The following is a 17,382-nucleotide window of genomic DNA, read 5'->3' on the forward strand; positions in this document are numbered from 1 at the left end:
TCGAGTCTCTCATTGTAGTCAATGGGGTTCATTACTCGAGTAGAGCTCTCGAATTTTACGAAAAGCTCGACTCGAATAACGAGGACCCGAGCATTTGGGTACTTGCTCATCTCTAGTTGACTGTGTGCCCAGCTGGTGACCCCCCCCCCCGCACCCCGTACCCCGTCTGACATGCGCAGTACAGATTATCCTGTGCCGTCGCTAAGCGATTACGCAGGTCCTCTGACCTTTACGCAATGATAATTGTGGAAGGGCTGCGATTCGGATGGATTCATTGACTTCAAGAGAAGCTGTCCATGCAGACACCGCACAAGAATAGAGCCTGCTGCGATTTTTCTTCTGCGAGCAGAAAATCGCAATTAATTTTCACGCATGTGCAGGAAAAGCGCTTTTCCATAGCATGCTATGCAAGATATTTGCTGCGGAATCCGGAGGCGGACGCTCGCTTCAGATTACGCAATGTAAATATGCTGTGTGCAGCCGGCCTATACGCTCATCTGAAAGCGGCCTTAATGACTATCCCCGGTGGTCTAGAGCAGTGTGGAGGTCAATTCTATAGGGACCTTTCACACGAGACAGAATTATCCACAGCTACAGAATTTCACACTAAAATCTGTAAGTCTAATTGAAGATTTTGAAGCGGAAATGGAAGCGGATTTTAAATGATTTTTAATTCTGGCGATTTTTGGCGCGAAAGTACGTGGCTTGCGGCCTGTCCCATGCTGTGTGAAAGGTCCCAAAGTGGTCTGTGGTAGCAAAGGAGTTACTTGGGTTTTACCTCTCCAGGCTCAAGCTATAATATCCTGTTGAAGAAACTTAGCTTCATTCTGTACCATAAATCCGCAAGAATTACAATCCACTGTGACCGCCACCAATTCCCAGATTTCAGCCCCGATGCATCCCGAGGAGTGGGCAGTGTAGACTACACCGAGGCGCCTCCGCCGCATCCACTTCAGACGGAGCGCCGGAGATAGTGAATTGAGCAGAGGAGCACCTGAATGGCCTCCGCTGCCCCCACTTTGGAATGCACCAGGGCTCAAATCCATAGATCAGTAGTTGGACTTCCACTGATCAGCAAGTTATCCCTTATCCTGTGGATAGTGGGTAACTTGCTGGGGTGGGAGTAGCCCTTTAAACAGCCTTCCGATTTCTGTCCTGAGACCAGAGGGAAAGGGGTGATATGACTTGCGGTTGTTTTTCTCTGCTGACCCTCTTATCTTCTTGTTCAGGGCTCTTTCACACAAGCGTTGGTGTTATTACGCTTTTCGCCCGCTCCATATAAGCGCCTGAATGGGCGTTTTTCTGCGATCATGGCAAGGTTTTTCTCTTACATTCACACCTCGGAAAACCCTCGCTCTGCCAAAATCCTTGGGATGCCTTCCAATGCCTACATAGAGGCACCTGTAAGCTTTTCGCAGCGTTGGAAACTGCGTATGTTACATTTTTCACGGTACCGACTTATTTACGCGCCATATAATGTGAATGAATGCATTGGAAACCAATGCCTCAGATGGTCGCATATATACGGTGGGGCATAGAAAGGCATCATATATGCGCTCGTGTGAATGAAGCCTCAGGGCCCCATTTTCAGACATCCAAGCTGGCCGCAACAGCTTTCTAATTACCTGATGCACGCTGTGCACTGCTCTGTGATTGGCCATTGCTGATCATGTGAGCAGCTCTGTCCAATCAAAGAGCAGGTATAGTGCATTAGTAGTCTAACAGTACCAGTGCACTTTTGGGATTGAGTAGTCAGAGGATAGCATCGGCTACCTTAGATGGCTAAAAATGAGAACTGCAATCCGCTAATTTTAACCCTTTCATTTCAAGGGTTAAAATCTGCAGCACAAATCCACAGCATAAATAGGCATACTGCTGATTTAGAATATGCAGCGTTTTTCAAAAATACTGGGGATTTGTTGTGGAAATTTTCTACTCCGTGTGAAGGAGATTTTTGAAACCTTCTCCGCATGGCTTATACTGTAAATGCTGTGGAATTGTCGCAGCAAAATCCGCTGTGGAAACTGCAGAATTTACACAGTGTGCGAAGGCAGGTTAGTGGAGTCCAGCATCAGACGGATGTATTTGCAACACATGGAGAATAGAACCCATTTACTTCAATGGGTTTGTTCACATGCTTATTTCACCTACACATTTCGGTTGCGCTAAAAAAAAAAAAAAAACTCAGCACGCTCTACTATTCTGCGCACCATAGGCCCCTATAGAAGCAAATGGGGATGTAGAAATGCAGAATACGCAAGGAGATATGTGAAATACTGTGTAATCCCACTGGAAAAAGAACACATCTGGAACTCATTTAGACTAATTACCGTAGCCATTTCAATTGATGCGTCCACGCACAAATGAACAAATTGTGTGGACACAAAAACAGTAAAAAACGCTGAGGCATGTGCAAAAAACATAGTTTGTTCTGCCAAAACACTATGCACATGTGTGCGCAAATACGCCTGTGGGAAGCCAGCCTGAACCCTGCTATTCACCTGACAAAATCAGGAACGCTATCTTTTCTCCTTAGGGAGAGCACCAAGAAGGTGAGTGAGTGAGGAGACTTATAAGGCCATTCATGCTCCTCTGGGTAATATGCAAATAAGGGAGATGGAACAATCCCTCTGCATCGCCACCTATTGGAAGGCAGCATTCCTGCAAGTCAATGTTAGACTCTTTATACAAGCCTTGACATTGTTACAAGGCTTGTATAAAGAGTCTAACATTGACTTGCAGGAATGCTGCCTTCCAATAGGTGGCGCTGCAGAGGTATTCTTCCATCTCCCTTATTTGCACCTGAGAAAATAGCACAGCTTGCTGCGCTCTTTAGTCCAGCTTTCTGCATCGATGGTTCCAAATAGAACTTCCAACGCAGATGCGAGCATCCGGTCGATGTTGCTTCTGCGGTGAGATGTGACGGACATGAACAGAGCCTTGGATCTTCTCTGGCCTAGAAATGATAGACTTGTATGTCAGAAGGTAGCGTCCGCAGTCACCGACAGACAGGGATGCAGAATGTGACTAGTTTATTCCACCCCCCTATCATATCCTAGAGGTTCATCACATAGAAGCAGCCTACATGTTGATCAGCCCGCCGTATGTTGCATCTGCAGCCATTGATGTCGCCGCTGTCATAGCAGTCGAACAAAGGGGAAGTGTGGAGGGCATTGTGACTACATCCTACTTATCAATTAAAGCCGATCGCACGTGTTAGATTTTATTCATTATTGTGTGAATTAATAATTAAATCTCCGTTCTGTCTTCTTTGTCATTGCAGACAAGCGCTGTGCTGTGTTGTGGCGGCTGCGCTCTCCTGGTTATGAGCTGTCTGCTCGCCATCGTGACCTTGTTTCTTCCCAGCGGCTTATGTGAAAGACGGCTATGTACGCTCGCAGGATACATGCAGACAGCAGCAGGTAACTGTCTGATTGATGCCTCAGGAAAGAGAAGAAAGCTCATTGTGAATACATGCATTTATTCCTCATCCCCAGCCGTACAGTACAGAAGTGTCACAGCATTCTGAGAGGACGTCTGGTCCCCAAACTCGTGCAGCACCACTACTTATAGTGGATCGGTTTGACTTTTTTAGTATTATTTCCGACCTCTCTTCTTCTTCCTTGTGCACAGATGGACTATATCCATGTTTAATGTGATCAGAATTCACACTCGCAGCAAAAAGCTGCATCTTGGCTCACAATGAGGGCATTTTATTATTGGTCCTAATTTGCCTCCAAATGCCTTCCAGAAAAAAAACATTTTGATGCAATTAGCATAGGGCCCAATGCACATCCGGAGCGGCCGTCCCCCCCCCCCTCCCCCGGGTTCCGCAGCAGTTACCCTCCATAGCATGCAATGCAAAAAAAAAATCTTCATGCACACGAGTGGAAACCAATTGCGGTTTCCACTCACCAATGAAAAATCACAACATGCTCCATTTTCCTGTGATTCCCGCACGGACGATCCAATCCGCGGCCTGTTCACAATTGACATTGTAGACATGCCGAGGATTTCACGGGAAAGTAGAAGTTTCAGAAAAAAAATCCGCACTGCGCATGTCAGACGGCGAGCCGTGCGGGCCATCCGCAGTCCAGAAAAAGAAGACACTGACAGGTACGCAGGGTCGCCAGTAGCGGGCATGGGTGGATTCCCTGTGGGATTCGCCATGCGGAATTTTTGCATGTCCGTTGCATTCGGCCTAAACCTGCTCCTTTTGTGGTTCATTTTGCAGGTCCGTTTCACAAAATTGGGTCTATAGGCAACGGGGACGTACTGTGTACTAATGGAGCCCCATAGCAAAGCTCCTAATCCTCTCACCCCTCACAAAAAATTATATTGGAGACAGCAGATCTGTAATACGGTGGGCTCCAAGAGAGCAGCCCAGTCCTAGTGTTGCATGCTAAACAAAAAGCGCCTCATGTATAGGACCGATTAAAAGGAGTATTGGGACAAATGGTTGGAGCTGCTCACTTGTGGCTCCTTGGCATTATAGCAGAAAGAGTAGCAGTACCGCCAGTGGCTGCCCGTTCCCTTCTTAAACAGGTGGATACTGCAATACTAATAACCATGGAACATAGCGTGGCGCCGATACCAGGAGACGGCAGGATAATCTAAACTAATATAAATCCATTCACCACCACGGACCGGCATCTTTGTCAGGCCAAGGCAGTACAGAGAAATGGAAGGACATTTAAATTCTGGTGGATGGGTGGAGTGAGACAGAGTCATTGATCTATGATCAACCGCTATCCTGCTCCACCAACCTGTGGGGGTGAAACGCGTTGCCCAGTCTTTTAATTGCAAAATAAAGGGATTTCTATTAATTTATAATATCATGCGGTCCCGTGGTATTGACGCCACGCTATGTTCCATGGTTTATCAGTCCTAGTATACCACTAAGTAATGCAATCACCATGCAATACCAGCTCTACTCAGTGATAGTGATTACAGTGCAGTTACTTTCAGTTATCACAGGTGACTGCTCCTCTAAGTGGCCCAAATGAAGAAATGATACGGCAGCATCCAGGTTGCAAAAAGTAACTTAGCAAACTTTATTCTCCCATGACATGAAAACAGCGACGTTTCGACCGGATGATCTTTTTAAAGCACTGCTGGGGATCGACTGTATGCTCCTCTAATTGGTGTCAGCTGTTTTTGCCTTTCTTCTTTATCTGGGTCCAGATTGCCATGAAGGCTTCCTCTTCACACTCTTCCCATGCTGTCACTACTCCCAATGTCCCTATGAACGCCCCCCATAGTACTAATGCCCTCTCTCTGCCATTTCTGTCCCCTTTAATATTATAATGCCCCCTCTGTGCACCTTAAGATTATAGTGCCCACTTTGGGCCCCTCAAGACTATAAAGCCCGTTGTGTCTCACCACCCTTTCCTAAAATTCCAGCAGCATGACTCTCTTTATAACCCACAATCCTTTTTGTCCAGATGCCACTTGGCACAGTGCAGAAGCCAACTCCTCCTCCGCCCCTCTCCTGCTGTACAGTCATACTATACTGAGGTCAGGAGAAAAGGGGAGAAACCGGCCTCTGCAGTAATCCAAGTGGCATTGATGAGTTTAAAAGAGACTTCTTCTGCTGGCCAGACTTTTAGGAAGGGCCCGGTGAATCATCGATGGGCCAGAAGTGAGTTCAACCTCCCCCCCCCCCCCCATTACAGAGACCACCTAGCAGTGGTGTGGTCTGCCTCCATTGGTGGCACGCCACTGATTGATAACTATGAGTTTATGAAATGCCTCTAGCATGCTCCAAGATGTGGTTTACAATTTGCATTTTAGTGCAATTTGTTTCTTTAACCAAAAAAGAGAACTTCAAAACCTTAGCTTCAAAAAGAGGAGGCTGATAAAGCTTTCAGTTGTTCGGTTCTTCTCCTATACTATCCACTACTGCTTTTGGTTTAAAAAAAATGTACAGTAAAAACTTTGCTAAATACGTAGTGTATCTGCCACAACCAAAAGGATACGTTACATGCAGATGCTGCTGTTTTTTTCCTCTCGACTTCAGCTACGACTTTGCAAAGAGTTAAAAATCCACAAAAAATGTGAGACCTCCTGGTATGCTGCGCAGCATGTCCAACGATCCGCACGTATTTCTTTCTGGCATATAGGAATAGGGGTTGTAAAATGCAGCAAAATCCACCTTTGTGGACCCTGGATGACGGAAAGTGAAGTACACAGTATATGGGTGAGGCGGTCAGTTCCATGGCATGCGATAGAACATAATGCCCCTAGTCTGTGGGATTGGTGGCTGTGATGGTTCATGTGCCCAGAATCCTTCAGAAGCTGAAAATAAAGTATATTATAATTTGCACCACTAACAACATTTGACACTTGATTAGCTGATGATGGGTGTAATGTAGTCAGTAGCCCTAGTACAAGGATCCAGGAGACACTCAGCCACTCCTGATAGTAACGCATTCAATAAACGTCCTATATTACATATACAGTACTGTGAAAAGGTTTTAGGCAGGTGTGAAAAAAATGCTACAAAGTAAGAATGCTTTCAAAATTAGAAATGTTTTTTTTTTTGTCAATGAGAAATCTGAATTGAATCATTATTTGGTGTGACCACTTTTTTGCCTTCAAAAGATTATCAATTCTTCTAGGTACACTTGCACACAGTTTTTGAAGTGACTCGACAGAGATGTTGTTCCAAACATCTTGGAGAACTTACCACAGATCTGTGGATGTAGGCTTGCTCAAATCCTTCTGTCTCTTCATGTAATCCCATACTGACTGGATGATATGAGATCAGGGCTCTGTGGGGCCAGATCAGCACTTCCAGGACTCCTTGTTCCTCTTTACGCTGAAGAAATATAAATGACATTGGCTGGATGTTCGTGGTTGTTGTCCTGCTGCAGAATAAATTTGGAGCCGATCAGAGATACTTCCTTGAGATATATATATATATGTGTGTGTGTGTGTGTATATATGTGTATATATAATTTACTGCCTCTTCAATAGCCTGTACCCCAATGGCACATTCCCACCTATCCCCACGCTCAGAGATTCCTGAGTAGCTTCTCCAACAAGTGTGTGCCATTACATCTGTCCTCCAAATGATCTCTTACCGGACCCAAGTATTTCCCGGATATTAAGGACTTAACAGCCTGCCAAACAGCGCCTGCCAGATCTTGGGTCTTGCTGATTCTGGCAGAGTTTCACTTCACTGAAGCAAATGAGAGAAATCTTGGAATATATAGCTCATTGCATATAAAAGAAAGATGGAGGACTTGAGTATCGACAGCGGAATATTTACTGGTGGTTGTGATCAGAATAATGGTTCAGGCTCAACCGTTGGCTTTTAGAACACTACATGTACCGGATATTGGTGACCTTAAAAGCTCTAACACTAAGTAGCTCTGTAAATTACCATTTCCATTTAGTTAATGAGAGAGAAGATTATGGATGAATTGAGGTCAGAGCTTGTACACTGAGCCAGAGCAGAGGAATACAAAGCCAATACAATGTACCTGCTCTTAGTAATAGTATATTCAATAATGTAAAGCAATAACAGCATAATACACTGAATGACCACTTCATTAGAGACACCCACCTAGTCAAACATTGGACCACCTTTGTACTTCAGAACTTATTGTGTCCATCCGTAGGGATCAGGGTGTACCAAGAAAACATTCCCCACACCATTACTACACCTCCACCACCCTGAACTATTGACGCCTGACAGGAACGGTTCATCGATTCATGCTGCTTGCACCAAATGCTGACCCTCCCATTAGCATGGTGCAACAGAATTATGGATTCAGGTGACCGGGCAATGTTTCTCCAATAGTTCAATTTTTGTGCTTTTTTTGCCAACTGGAGTCTCGCCTTTCTGTTTCTCTACCATAACAATGGCATCAAACTGGTCGCCTGCTGTCGTAGCCCATCCATGCTAAGAAACGATGAGTTGTGCATTCAGACATGTTAGCTGGAACACCAGTGTTGTATTAGGATGCAATTAGTTTGACTTATACTGCCTGTTCATTGGAAGGATTCTTGGCATTCTCCTCTGACCCCTTTTGTCCATGATTTGCTAACATCCATAGGATCTCCTTTCATGGCACATCATTCTTGGTATACCCTCGACACGATGCACACAGGCTGCCTGTAGTACGTTGCGACAATTATTTTGTCATGCCTGTTTTTTTTGCAAAAAAAACCTGCAGCCAGATCATGCCTCGCAAAGAGGAGAAAACTTTGCCGCATATGTAGTCTTCTGCAGCCATTTTTTTCGGCTACAGCCCTTTTATGCTAAGCCATGCCCTTTGTATCTCCTCACAGTAATAGTGCCCCTCAGAGTACTAGTATATCTCTAAATAATTGCCAAATACCAGCTCTACACAATGATAGTGATTACAGTTACCTAAAGTGATCACAAGTGGCGTCATTCTCTTTCCCTTTCCTTCTACGTCTGGGTCCAGATCGCCATGATAACTTCTTCAACCCACAACTTGTCTTTGCAGAATTTGATACATAGACATCTTTGGCTACTTGCTTTTCCATTACCATCCCTACGTTTTCCACACCTGTACACAATCCGCAGTGACCCAGATAGTAATAAGGCTCCATACAGTAAAAATGCCCTGTTTTATATCTGCATGAGTAATAATGCCTTCTTATGGCCCATCAGTAATCATGCCCCCTGTTCTGCCCCGATAAGTAATGCTATTACTAGTTAGTATGCTAATAAGCAATCCTCTTTTTCTGCCCCAAAGAATAATGCCCCTTTGCCGCCCCTAATTAATAACGCCACATCTTCTGCCCCATGAGTAATTATACCCATTTATTGTCCCATAAGTAATCATGCCTCATTACTGGCCTTAACTAGTCCTGCCCTTTACTACCCCCATAAGCAATCGTTACCTAGTACTACTACTATTTATGCTGGTAACCCACCCTCCCTCAAAAAAAATGACCTACTCACCTGTTGCACTCTCCATGCCTCTTCAGACTACTCCTTCCAGTAGCAAGTGCGGCCGGTCATGGTCTGAGTCTCAGGGCAGGGATTGGCGAATGTCAGTCATGTGTCTTAACATCTAAACACGTTGGAAGGAACGGACTGGAGCGGCATGAAGACCGCAACCAGTATTGGGGGCTTCGCTCAGTCAGCTGGAGAGCGGGCAGCCCCCTGAATGTTGGACATCATGGAGCCTGAATGCGGTGGTCCTAGTGCCCCAAAGATAATCTGGTCCTGCTTGCACAAGTAAGCCTCACAAGGTTAGAAGTCTCTGAAATCCTGGCCCCAACTAGTCTAGATATCCGGGCCTCCCTTAAATTGAGCCAATGGGAAACTTGCTCTCGTGATTTAATGCTTCCCTCCGGGGTCACGTAACTAATTTCCTTACAAGGAAGCCTGAATCATATATATATATATACCACTCATCTTCAGCACATATTTCTTTCCGTAAGCCATGCCTACAGATCAGTGAGGTCTATGGTAACCCTGGAGGAAAGGCTGTGACCACCGATGTCAGCAGAACATGGAGCTTGTCACATTGTGTTTGATGGAGCGGCTTGACAGGCTGACAAAAGTCATTGTAGAAGGACCATTCCCTGAAGGGAACAGAATAAAATAATGTACGAAGGAAGAAGCAGTGAAGTTGTGGCTGCGACGGGTTTCATCCTTACAAAAGTAATTTGTGGATTCTGTTAATTCGGCCATAAATTGAAAAAATCCTTGAACGGCAATTAGTGTAGCAATTAGTGATATATTGGCCCTCCCCCAGCATTTTTTAAGAGGCTCCGGAAATGATACATATGAAGTTGAGTGCCGCTTCTTAGAGGTGGAGGATATAAATTTCCCTCCACCTGCTACAAAACACTGGAACGTTTAATTAAATGTCAGCGCTCATTAATATTATCAACATGTAGAGTCTTCAGCTCAAGAATCTGCTTTTGTTACGGAAATGTATTGCCGGGTGTCGCCGGAGAATCGCTTTATTCCGCAGCTGTCAATGCGGTGATATTATTTCTTGGAAACTGTCTTCATTGGGAGGTGAATGTAATTGGGGCGCTTGGCAAACTACATAGACTCGTTAGGTCCAGGCCGTAGGGTGAGTCCTGGTGTGAGTTGGTTGTGTGGACTGACATCTATGGGACTTATCATGGCACATGGAAGGGTCAACATTTATATGTTGCCTTTCAATTATGCCTATAGCTTTGATTGCTATTAATCAGTTAGGGTGCATTTAGACACAAAGATGATTGCTCAAAAGATGCCTTTTGAGCGAACATTTTGCATAAAACTACTACTTGGTACCCATCAGTAGTGTGTGAGCCTCTGGGAACTGTATTAAGGAAACAGACCACCTGCTGTTCGCTGATTACATTCCCTTCATTCTGCGTTGGGGCTGACAGCTGAGACAATGTAATCAGCTCTCCCTGGGTAGAACACAGCATGCGGTCCTGCTTATCAGCTGTTCTGCCAAACAATGGATTTCATGCCGGAGGGGTGGAGCTAAGCACTACCCTATCCCGCCTCCTCCCATTGCTGGCTGCGGACAAGGGGCAGGAGGGGGCGGAGCCTAGCTGCTAAACTCCCTCCCACCTCCCTTCTCCGGCCGCTGTCTTTGGCTCCCATAGGAGCCCATGCAGCGACCGACGTATTCTGGCCTAAAAGATAGTTCCAAGACTATCTTTTGGGCCCGACGTAAAAACACCCGGCACTATATTGGCTGGCTTGGCGCTTTTACTTCACATGAATACGGCCATGTGATCTGATGCATGGAATCCAATGCATCAGATCACAGCGTATATTGGCCGACCGTGAAAACAGCGGGCCGATATACGTTCGTGGGAAAGAAGCCTTAGACTGCAGTTTCTATATACACTGATATACAGAAGCTGCAGAAGACAAACAGTGTAACATTTTTAATGAGACCCTACTGCAAAAAGGTTTGTCACCGCAAAATACATGCATTTAAGTGAAAATAAATCTGTATTTTGTGGCTGCTCATATGTAATTTCCATGTCAGAGAGAAGAGGAGCAGCACACCGCTCAGGAGTAGGGTCAGGCAAGTACTAATAGTACACTTTGTGGCCACCTCTAGGATCACATATATGAGCAGAATGTGGACACTCCAGAAAGGAGTAGATGAGGTGCAGAGTCGGTCACGCATGCTTGCATCTCTCTTCAGTGTAGTTTATGAGACTATGGGGAATTTCTGGCTGTTTCAGCATCTCACATAAACTACAATGCAGAGATCCGCATGCACGCTTGGTCTACTTCCTGCAAACAAAGAAGAGACCCATATTCTCCCAATAGGTGGAAGTCCCATAAGTGGAACCTGCATCCTACAGATATTTATGGTATATTATTTCGATATCCCATAAATATCTCAGATGGTAATACTCCTTGGGATTGGTGCAATCTGACAATGAAGTTGTCTAACCAGAACCGGTTGTGCACCTCTACGTTACATGGTGGGCTCATTTATCTAACTAGATTGATGCGATGTTCGCTACACAAACATAAAATGGGTTCGTTCACATTGGGGATGCTGTCCTGCGTGGCACCGCGTTGCAATGTTATGCAGGGTAAAAATCACAGCATGTCCTTTCTTTTTGCGATATCGCCCATTGTTTTCAATGGGAGAACCTCGTGATTCCCTGCCGCATCCAGGGGTTTCCACAGGGATTGTGAGGGCGATATCGCCCACGCCAGTGTGAAGGAACCCTGACTCTCCCTAGCGGAGCTGCTAGACTTCACATAGGAACTTTTGACCTTGCCTGACAGATTACTCCATGTATCAAACTCCAATGTGATTCTTGTTTTTGTTATCCTTCAGAACCCCATATTGACCAGACAGTCCGCCTTACAGTTTGGTGCAAGCCTTGGACATGGCTTATCAAGAGGGGGCAAAACTGGCGTAATTATATCAGAAATCTACTCCCGCTCCCGAGTGGCATACATTTCTGTTTAGCTGCACAGATGACGCATGGTCGGAGATGTGCCTAATGTATTACGAGGCGTGCACCTCTTTATACATTAGGCGGATGTTACTCCAATGGTGATTGTATCATGACCAGCATATGAGAAGACGGTCTTAAAGGAGTATTCCCAAAACAGAATAGATGATTATAGGGGTATTCTGGGACTTTAACTACTGATGACCTATCCTCAGGATAGGTCATCAGTAGTTGATCAATGGGGGCCTGCCACTGGGGATACCCACAAATTAGCTGATCGTCTGGCCCGCTGTCAGTTTTGCAGGCCGGACGTCATTATCGCTAGTGAGCGCCGGAAATATAATAGCCGACTTCCATTGAAATTAATGGGAGTGCGGCCTATTACTACACTTCCATCTCTTGATTGCAATGAGGACCGGACGTCCAAAACTAACTGCAATGAGGAGCTGAAAGTGTAATAGAAGGCAGCGCTCCCATTGATTTCAATAAGAGTGAAGATTTTGCACTTCCTCCCCTAATCACCTATGACGACATCCAGCCCACTGCACAGACAGCGGGCCAAACGATCAGCTGATCGTCGGAGATCTGGCATTGCAGGCCATAATTGATCAACTACTGGTGGCTTATGTTTAGGATAGGTCATCAGCAGTTAAAGTCCCGGAATACCCTTTAAAATCTGATCAGTGGGGGTCTGACCACTGAGGCCCCTACTGATCCCAAGAATAGGGGTACCTTGTCCCCCTCTCCTGCTCACTGCAACCGATGTAATAAAGAGGAGATTAAAGGGAGATGCTGTCACACATGTGCGATGCCACTCTATTAATTTTAATGGGGCTGATGGAGATAGCCAAATACTTGTACTCCGCTATCTCTGGCGGTCCCACTGAAGCTGAATTGAGTGGTACCACTTCATACTATCTCCTCCTCACTGTGGGGGGTACAGTGAGCTCATAGTGACATGGAGACGGTTACATGGGACCTCCATCAGTTGGGGGAACTCAATGGTGAGATAGATGATAAAAGTCGATTTGGGGAATAACTCTTTAATAAGCCCCTTCCCCATTGTGTGAACTAGCTCTAAAAGGCCAGGGACCTCAAGGTGGCACTAGAGGGCCCATGCACTGTGCTGTAGGACGACTGGGGGACTCCAATTAGATTTGGTAACCTTGCGGTAGTTTTTATGAAGGACGCTTACTCTAATTACTAGACTAAATATGCCAGTAGGTAGAAATTTTGTGTCAATGTGACTACATTTGCTTGCACTGACGAGTCATTTGGAAGTGCGCTGTTCCCTAAGGGCAAGAAGTACATTCAGATGCTGTCATTCCCAGCTGAAAATGCCTCTGGGTCCCACTGTGTGTATGGGGAGATGTCTGATTTATTTTACCAATGCCGAACAAGACAGTTACATTACTGGAAAGCAGCCTATATTTAGTCCAGTATATACTGCGTACACGTGAGAGGGGCTGTGCGAGATGTAACCGCGGATTGTAGCGCAATTATATACTTACAAGGATTCTATTAAAGCCCCTAATGTTCTCTGTACGAGTAAATGTAAAAGTAATGCAAAAAAAGACCAGCAAATCCATAAACGCAGCAGTAAAATAGCCCGCCGGAGCAAGATGAATGTAGTTATCACAACTCAGCGCGACTCCCAGGGTCAGGCAGACTCTAGACTGGAGGAGCTGAAGACCAGCGTTCTCTCTGGGGGCTTCTTCAATGATATAATCTTGCAAGGAAACTTATTAAAAAGTTTCCTCGCTCCACTGAGCTTCCAGAATTATTTTTTAATGACTCCTAATCTGTGTGGCCATTATACTTCTAGCATTCTAGTATGTCTTGCAAGCATCTTCTCTATTGATGCAACAGCCTGGCATAGATGAAAGATGCTCAGAGTCCATGCTGGTTCTATAGAGAAAGGGCTTGACTTGCATTTTTACTATTGATGACCATCCACTGCTTGGGATCCCCACTGATCAGCTGATCGTTGGGATCGCTGTTAGTGTGGACAAAGCTGGATGCAGATATTGCTGACAACATTACAGTGGCCCGATTTGGTACTGCAGGCACAGCTCCCACTGCATTCAGAGGGAGGTGTGCCTGTAGTATCATTACATTACTGACAGGGCTATCTGCTTCGAACGCTGTCTGCACTTACAGCAGGCCCAGTAATCGGCAGATCAGCGAGGTCCCTAGAAGCAAATGGCTGATAAGTCATGAACAGTAAAAGTCTGGGCAACCCCTCTAAAGCGGCTGGGCCTCAATGCAAAATTTGTAACAGGGTCTCTCTCTTCTCATCTACTTTGTGCCATTAGGCACTAGGGTCAGTTGCTACTGCGTCTTTCAACTGTACCAGACCAGTTGGGTCCGGCCTGGATTTTGGAGGTAGGAGATGTGTGATGCAGAAGCAGCCATGTTGCCTGTGCAGCCGGGAATAGAGTAAAATAAGAAAATAGCCTAAAATCACCCTATCACTCCCCTTGTTCTGGTCCGACACACTTCGGTCCCTCGCTCACTTCCGGGTAGTGTAGTCATATACCACCTAGCATGTGACTTGTATGGCCAATCACTGGCCTCAGCCGTACCAGCTCTGAGGATAGCGATTGGCTCCAATGATCATGTGACATGATCGCCGTATCCGTTAGCAAGGATCTGGAGCAGGGAGCGGTGGGGGAAGTGGATGCTGTTTTATCTTTTTAATTTTACCACAAAAAAGGGGGTATTGTTGAGCAAGTACAATATTGCTGAGAAGATACACGCAGGGGCATTATTACTGAGCTGGAGCTTTATTACTGCTCGGGGCAGAATGGGTCGTTATTATTGAACGGGGGAATGCAGGGGCATTATTACTGGGATAGTATTAGTAGTATTATTACTGATGGGGGTCATGTGGGAGCATCATTACTGAGCAAGGACATGCTGGGGTATTATTACTGCACAAAGGCATTATTACTGAATGGGGTCAAGCAGGGGCATTATTACTGAGTGGGGTCATGCAGAGGCATTATTACTGAGTGGGGTCATGCAGAGGCATTATTACTGAGTGGGGTCAAGCAGGGGCATTATTACTGAGTGGGGTCAAGCAGGGGCATTATTACTGAGTGGGGTCAAGCAGGAGCATTATTACTGAGTGGGGTCATGCAGGGGCATTATTACTGAGTGGGGTCATACAGGAGCATTATTACTGAGTGGGGTCATGTAGGGGCATTATTACTGAGTGGGGTCATGCAGGGGCATTATTACTGAGTGGGGTCATGCAGGAGCATTATTACTGAGTGGGGTCATGTAGGGGCATTATTACTGAGTGGGGTCATGTAGGGGCATTATTACTGAGTGGGGTCATGTAGGGGCATTATTACTGAGTGGGGTCATGTAGGGGCATTATTACTGAGTGGGGTCATGCAGGGGCATTATTTCTAAGTGGGGTCATGCGGGGGCATCATTACTGAGCAAGGACATGCTAGGGTATTATTACTGCATAAAGGCATTATTACTGAATGGGGTCAAGCAGGGGCATTATTACTGAATGGGGTCAAGCAGGGGCATTATTACTGAATGGGATCAAGCAGGGGCATTATTACTGAGTAGGGGTCAAGCAGGGGCATTATTACTGAGTAGGGGTCAAGCAGGGGCATTATTACTGAGTGGGGTCATGTAGGGGCATTATTACTGAGTGGGATCATGCAGGGGCATTATTACTGAGTGGGGTCATGCAGGGGCATTATTACTGAGTGGGGTCATGCGGGGGCATCATTACTGAGCAAGGACATGCTAGGGTATTATTACTGCATAAAGGCATTATTACTGAGTAGGCGTCAAGCAGGGGCATTATTACTGAGTGGGGTCAAGCAGAGGCATTATTACTGAGTGGGGTCATGCATGGGCATTATTACTGAGCTAGAGCTTTATTACTACTCGGGGCAGAATGGGTCGTTATTATTGAATGGGGTCATGCATGGGCATTATTACTGGGATAGTATTAGTAGTATTATTACTGATGGGGGTCATGTGGGATCATCATTACTGAGCAAGGACATGCTGGGGTATTATTACTGAACAAAGGCATTATTACTGAATGGGGTCATGCAGGGGCATTATTACTGAGTGGGATCATGCAGGGGCATTATTACTGAGTGGGATCATGCAGGGGCATTATTACTGAGTGGGGTCGTGCAGGGGCATTATTACTGAGTGGGGTCATGCGGGGGCATCATTACTGAGCAAGGACATGCTGGGGTATTATTACTGAACAAAGGCATTATTACTTAATGGGGTCAAGCAGGGGCATTATTACTGAGTGGGATCATGCAGGGGCATTATTACTGAGTGGGATCATGCAGGGGCATTATTACTGAGTGGGATCATGCAGGGGCATTATTACTGAGCTGGAGCTTTATTACTGCACGGGGCATAATGGGGCATTATTACTAAGTGTGGTCATGCAGGGGCATTATTACTGAGTGGGGACATGCAGGGGCATTGTTACTGAGTGGGGTCATGCAGGGGCATTATTATTGAGTGGGGTCATGCAGGGGCATTATTACTGAGTGGGGTCAACCAGGGGCATTATTACTGAGTGGGGTCATGCAGGGGCATTATTACTGAGTGGGGTCATGCAGGGGCATTATTACTGAGCTGGAGCTTTATAACTGCACGGGGCATAATGGGGCATTATTACTGAGTGGCGTCATGCAGAGGGACCATTCACATGGGTGTGTGACACAGCTGTGTTCCGAATTAAAATACTGTTTAGCCTACTTTAGTCCCCGGTGCACAGTATATTGACTCCTATGGGGCGCACTAAACTAGAGCATGCTGCGTTTCTTTTTTGCACGCGCACTAAAGGTGTGTGTAGAAGCAAAAGTTTGGAATGAACCCATTGAAGTTTTATTCTCTGTGCATTGCGTGCGGATTCAGACGAACGTGGTTTTGATTATCACGGCCGCATTACGGGACAAAACGAAACCACAGATTTTTAATGGATTTCAGTGCTTTCGTTTTCAGTTTCTATTAGTTGCATGAAAAGATAGGACCTGTGTGCGGGAAAGATCAGGCGCACCTATCTTCCCGCTGAAATTGCCCACTTCAATAAATAAGAGCATGGTTGTGCATTTTGCGTGTGCAAAAACTACAGTAAAACACGCACATGTGCTCAAATACGCAACTCTTATTGCGTAAATGCGCATTTAAATGTGTTTACGCCTGTGTGACACCAGCATTAGATACCTTTAGGGCTAAAACAGATGAACGTGATAGTCACATTTTGCGGCTGTGAGAATCACGGACGCATAACATGACGAAACCATTGATTTCAATGGTTTCATTTTGACTAGCTGAATTCTCGCGTGTAGTTATTCTATGTGCGAGAAAAGACAGGGCAGGACCTATGTCCCCACTTTTTTTTTCACCTGCACATAAGGGCGCCCACCCACTGGCGTTTGCGATTTTCGTGCGTGA

The 17,382-nt window shown here is 45.7% G+C and overlaps 1 protein-coding gene across 1 annotated transcript in view; it reads left to right on the forward strand.

Moving 5' to 3' along the window:
• Positions 1 to 17,382, forward strand: part of LOC136625354 (LHFPL tetraspan subfamily member 7 protein-like) — a 208,881-nt gene that overhangs the window by 70,432 nt on the left and 121,067 nt on the right. The window contains exon 2 of the mRNA XM_066599476.1: positions 3,284 to 3,422. Coding sequence (XP_066455573.1) covers positions 3,284 to 3,422 — 139 coding nt within the window. The remainder of the gene's footprint in view (positions 1 to 3,283; positions 3,423 to 17,382) is intronic.

The sequence above is a fragment of the Eleutherodactylus coqui genome, chromosome 4 (assembly GCF_035609145.1).
Source record: "Eleutherodactylus coqui strain aEleCoq1 chromosome 4, aEleCoq1.hap1, whole genome shotgun sequence".
Taxonomy (NCBI): Eukaryota; Metazoa; Chordata; class Amphibia; order Anura; family Eleutherodactylidae; genus Eleutherodactylus; species Eleutherodactylus coqui.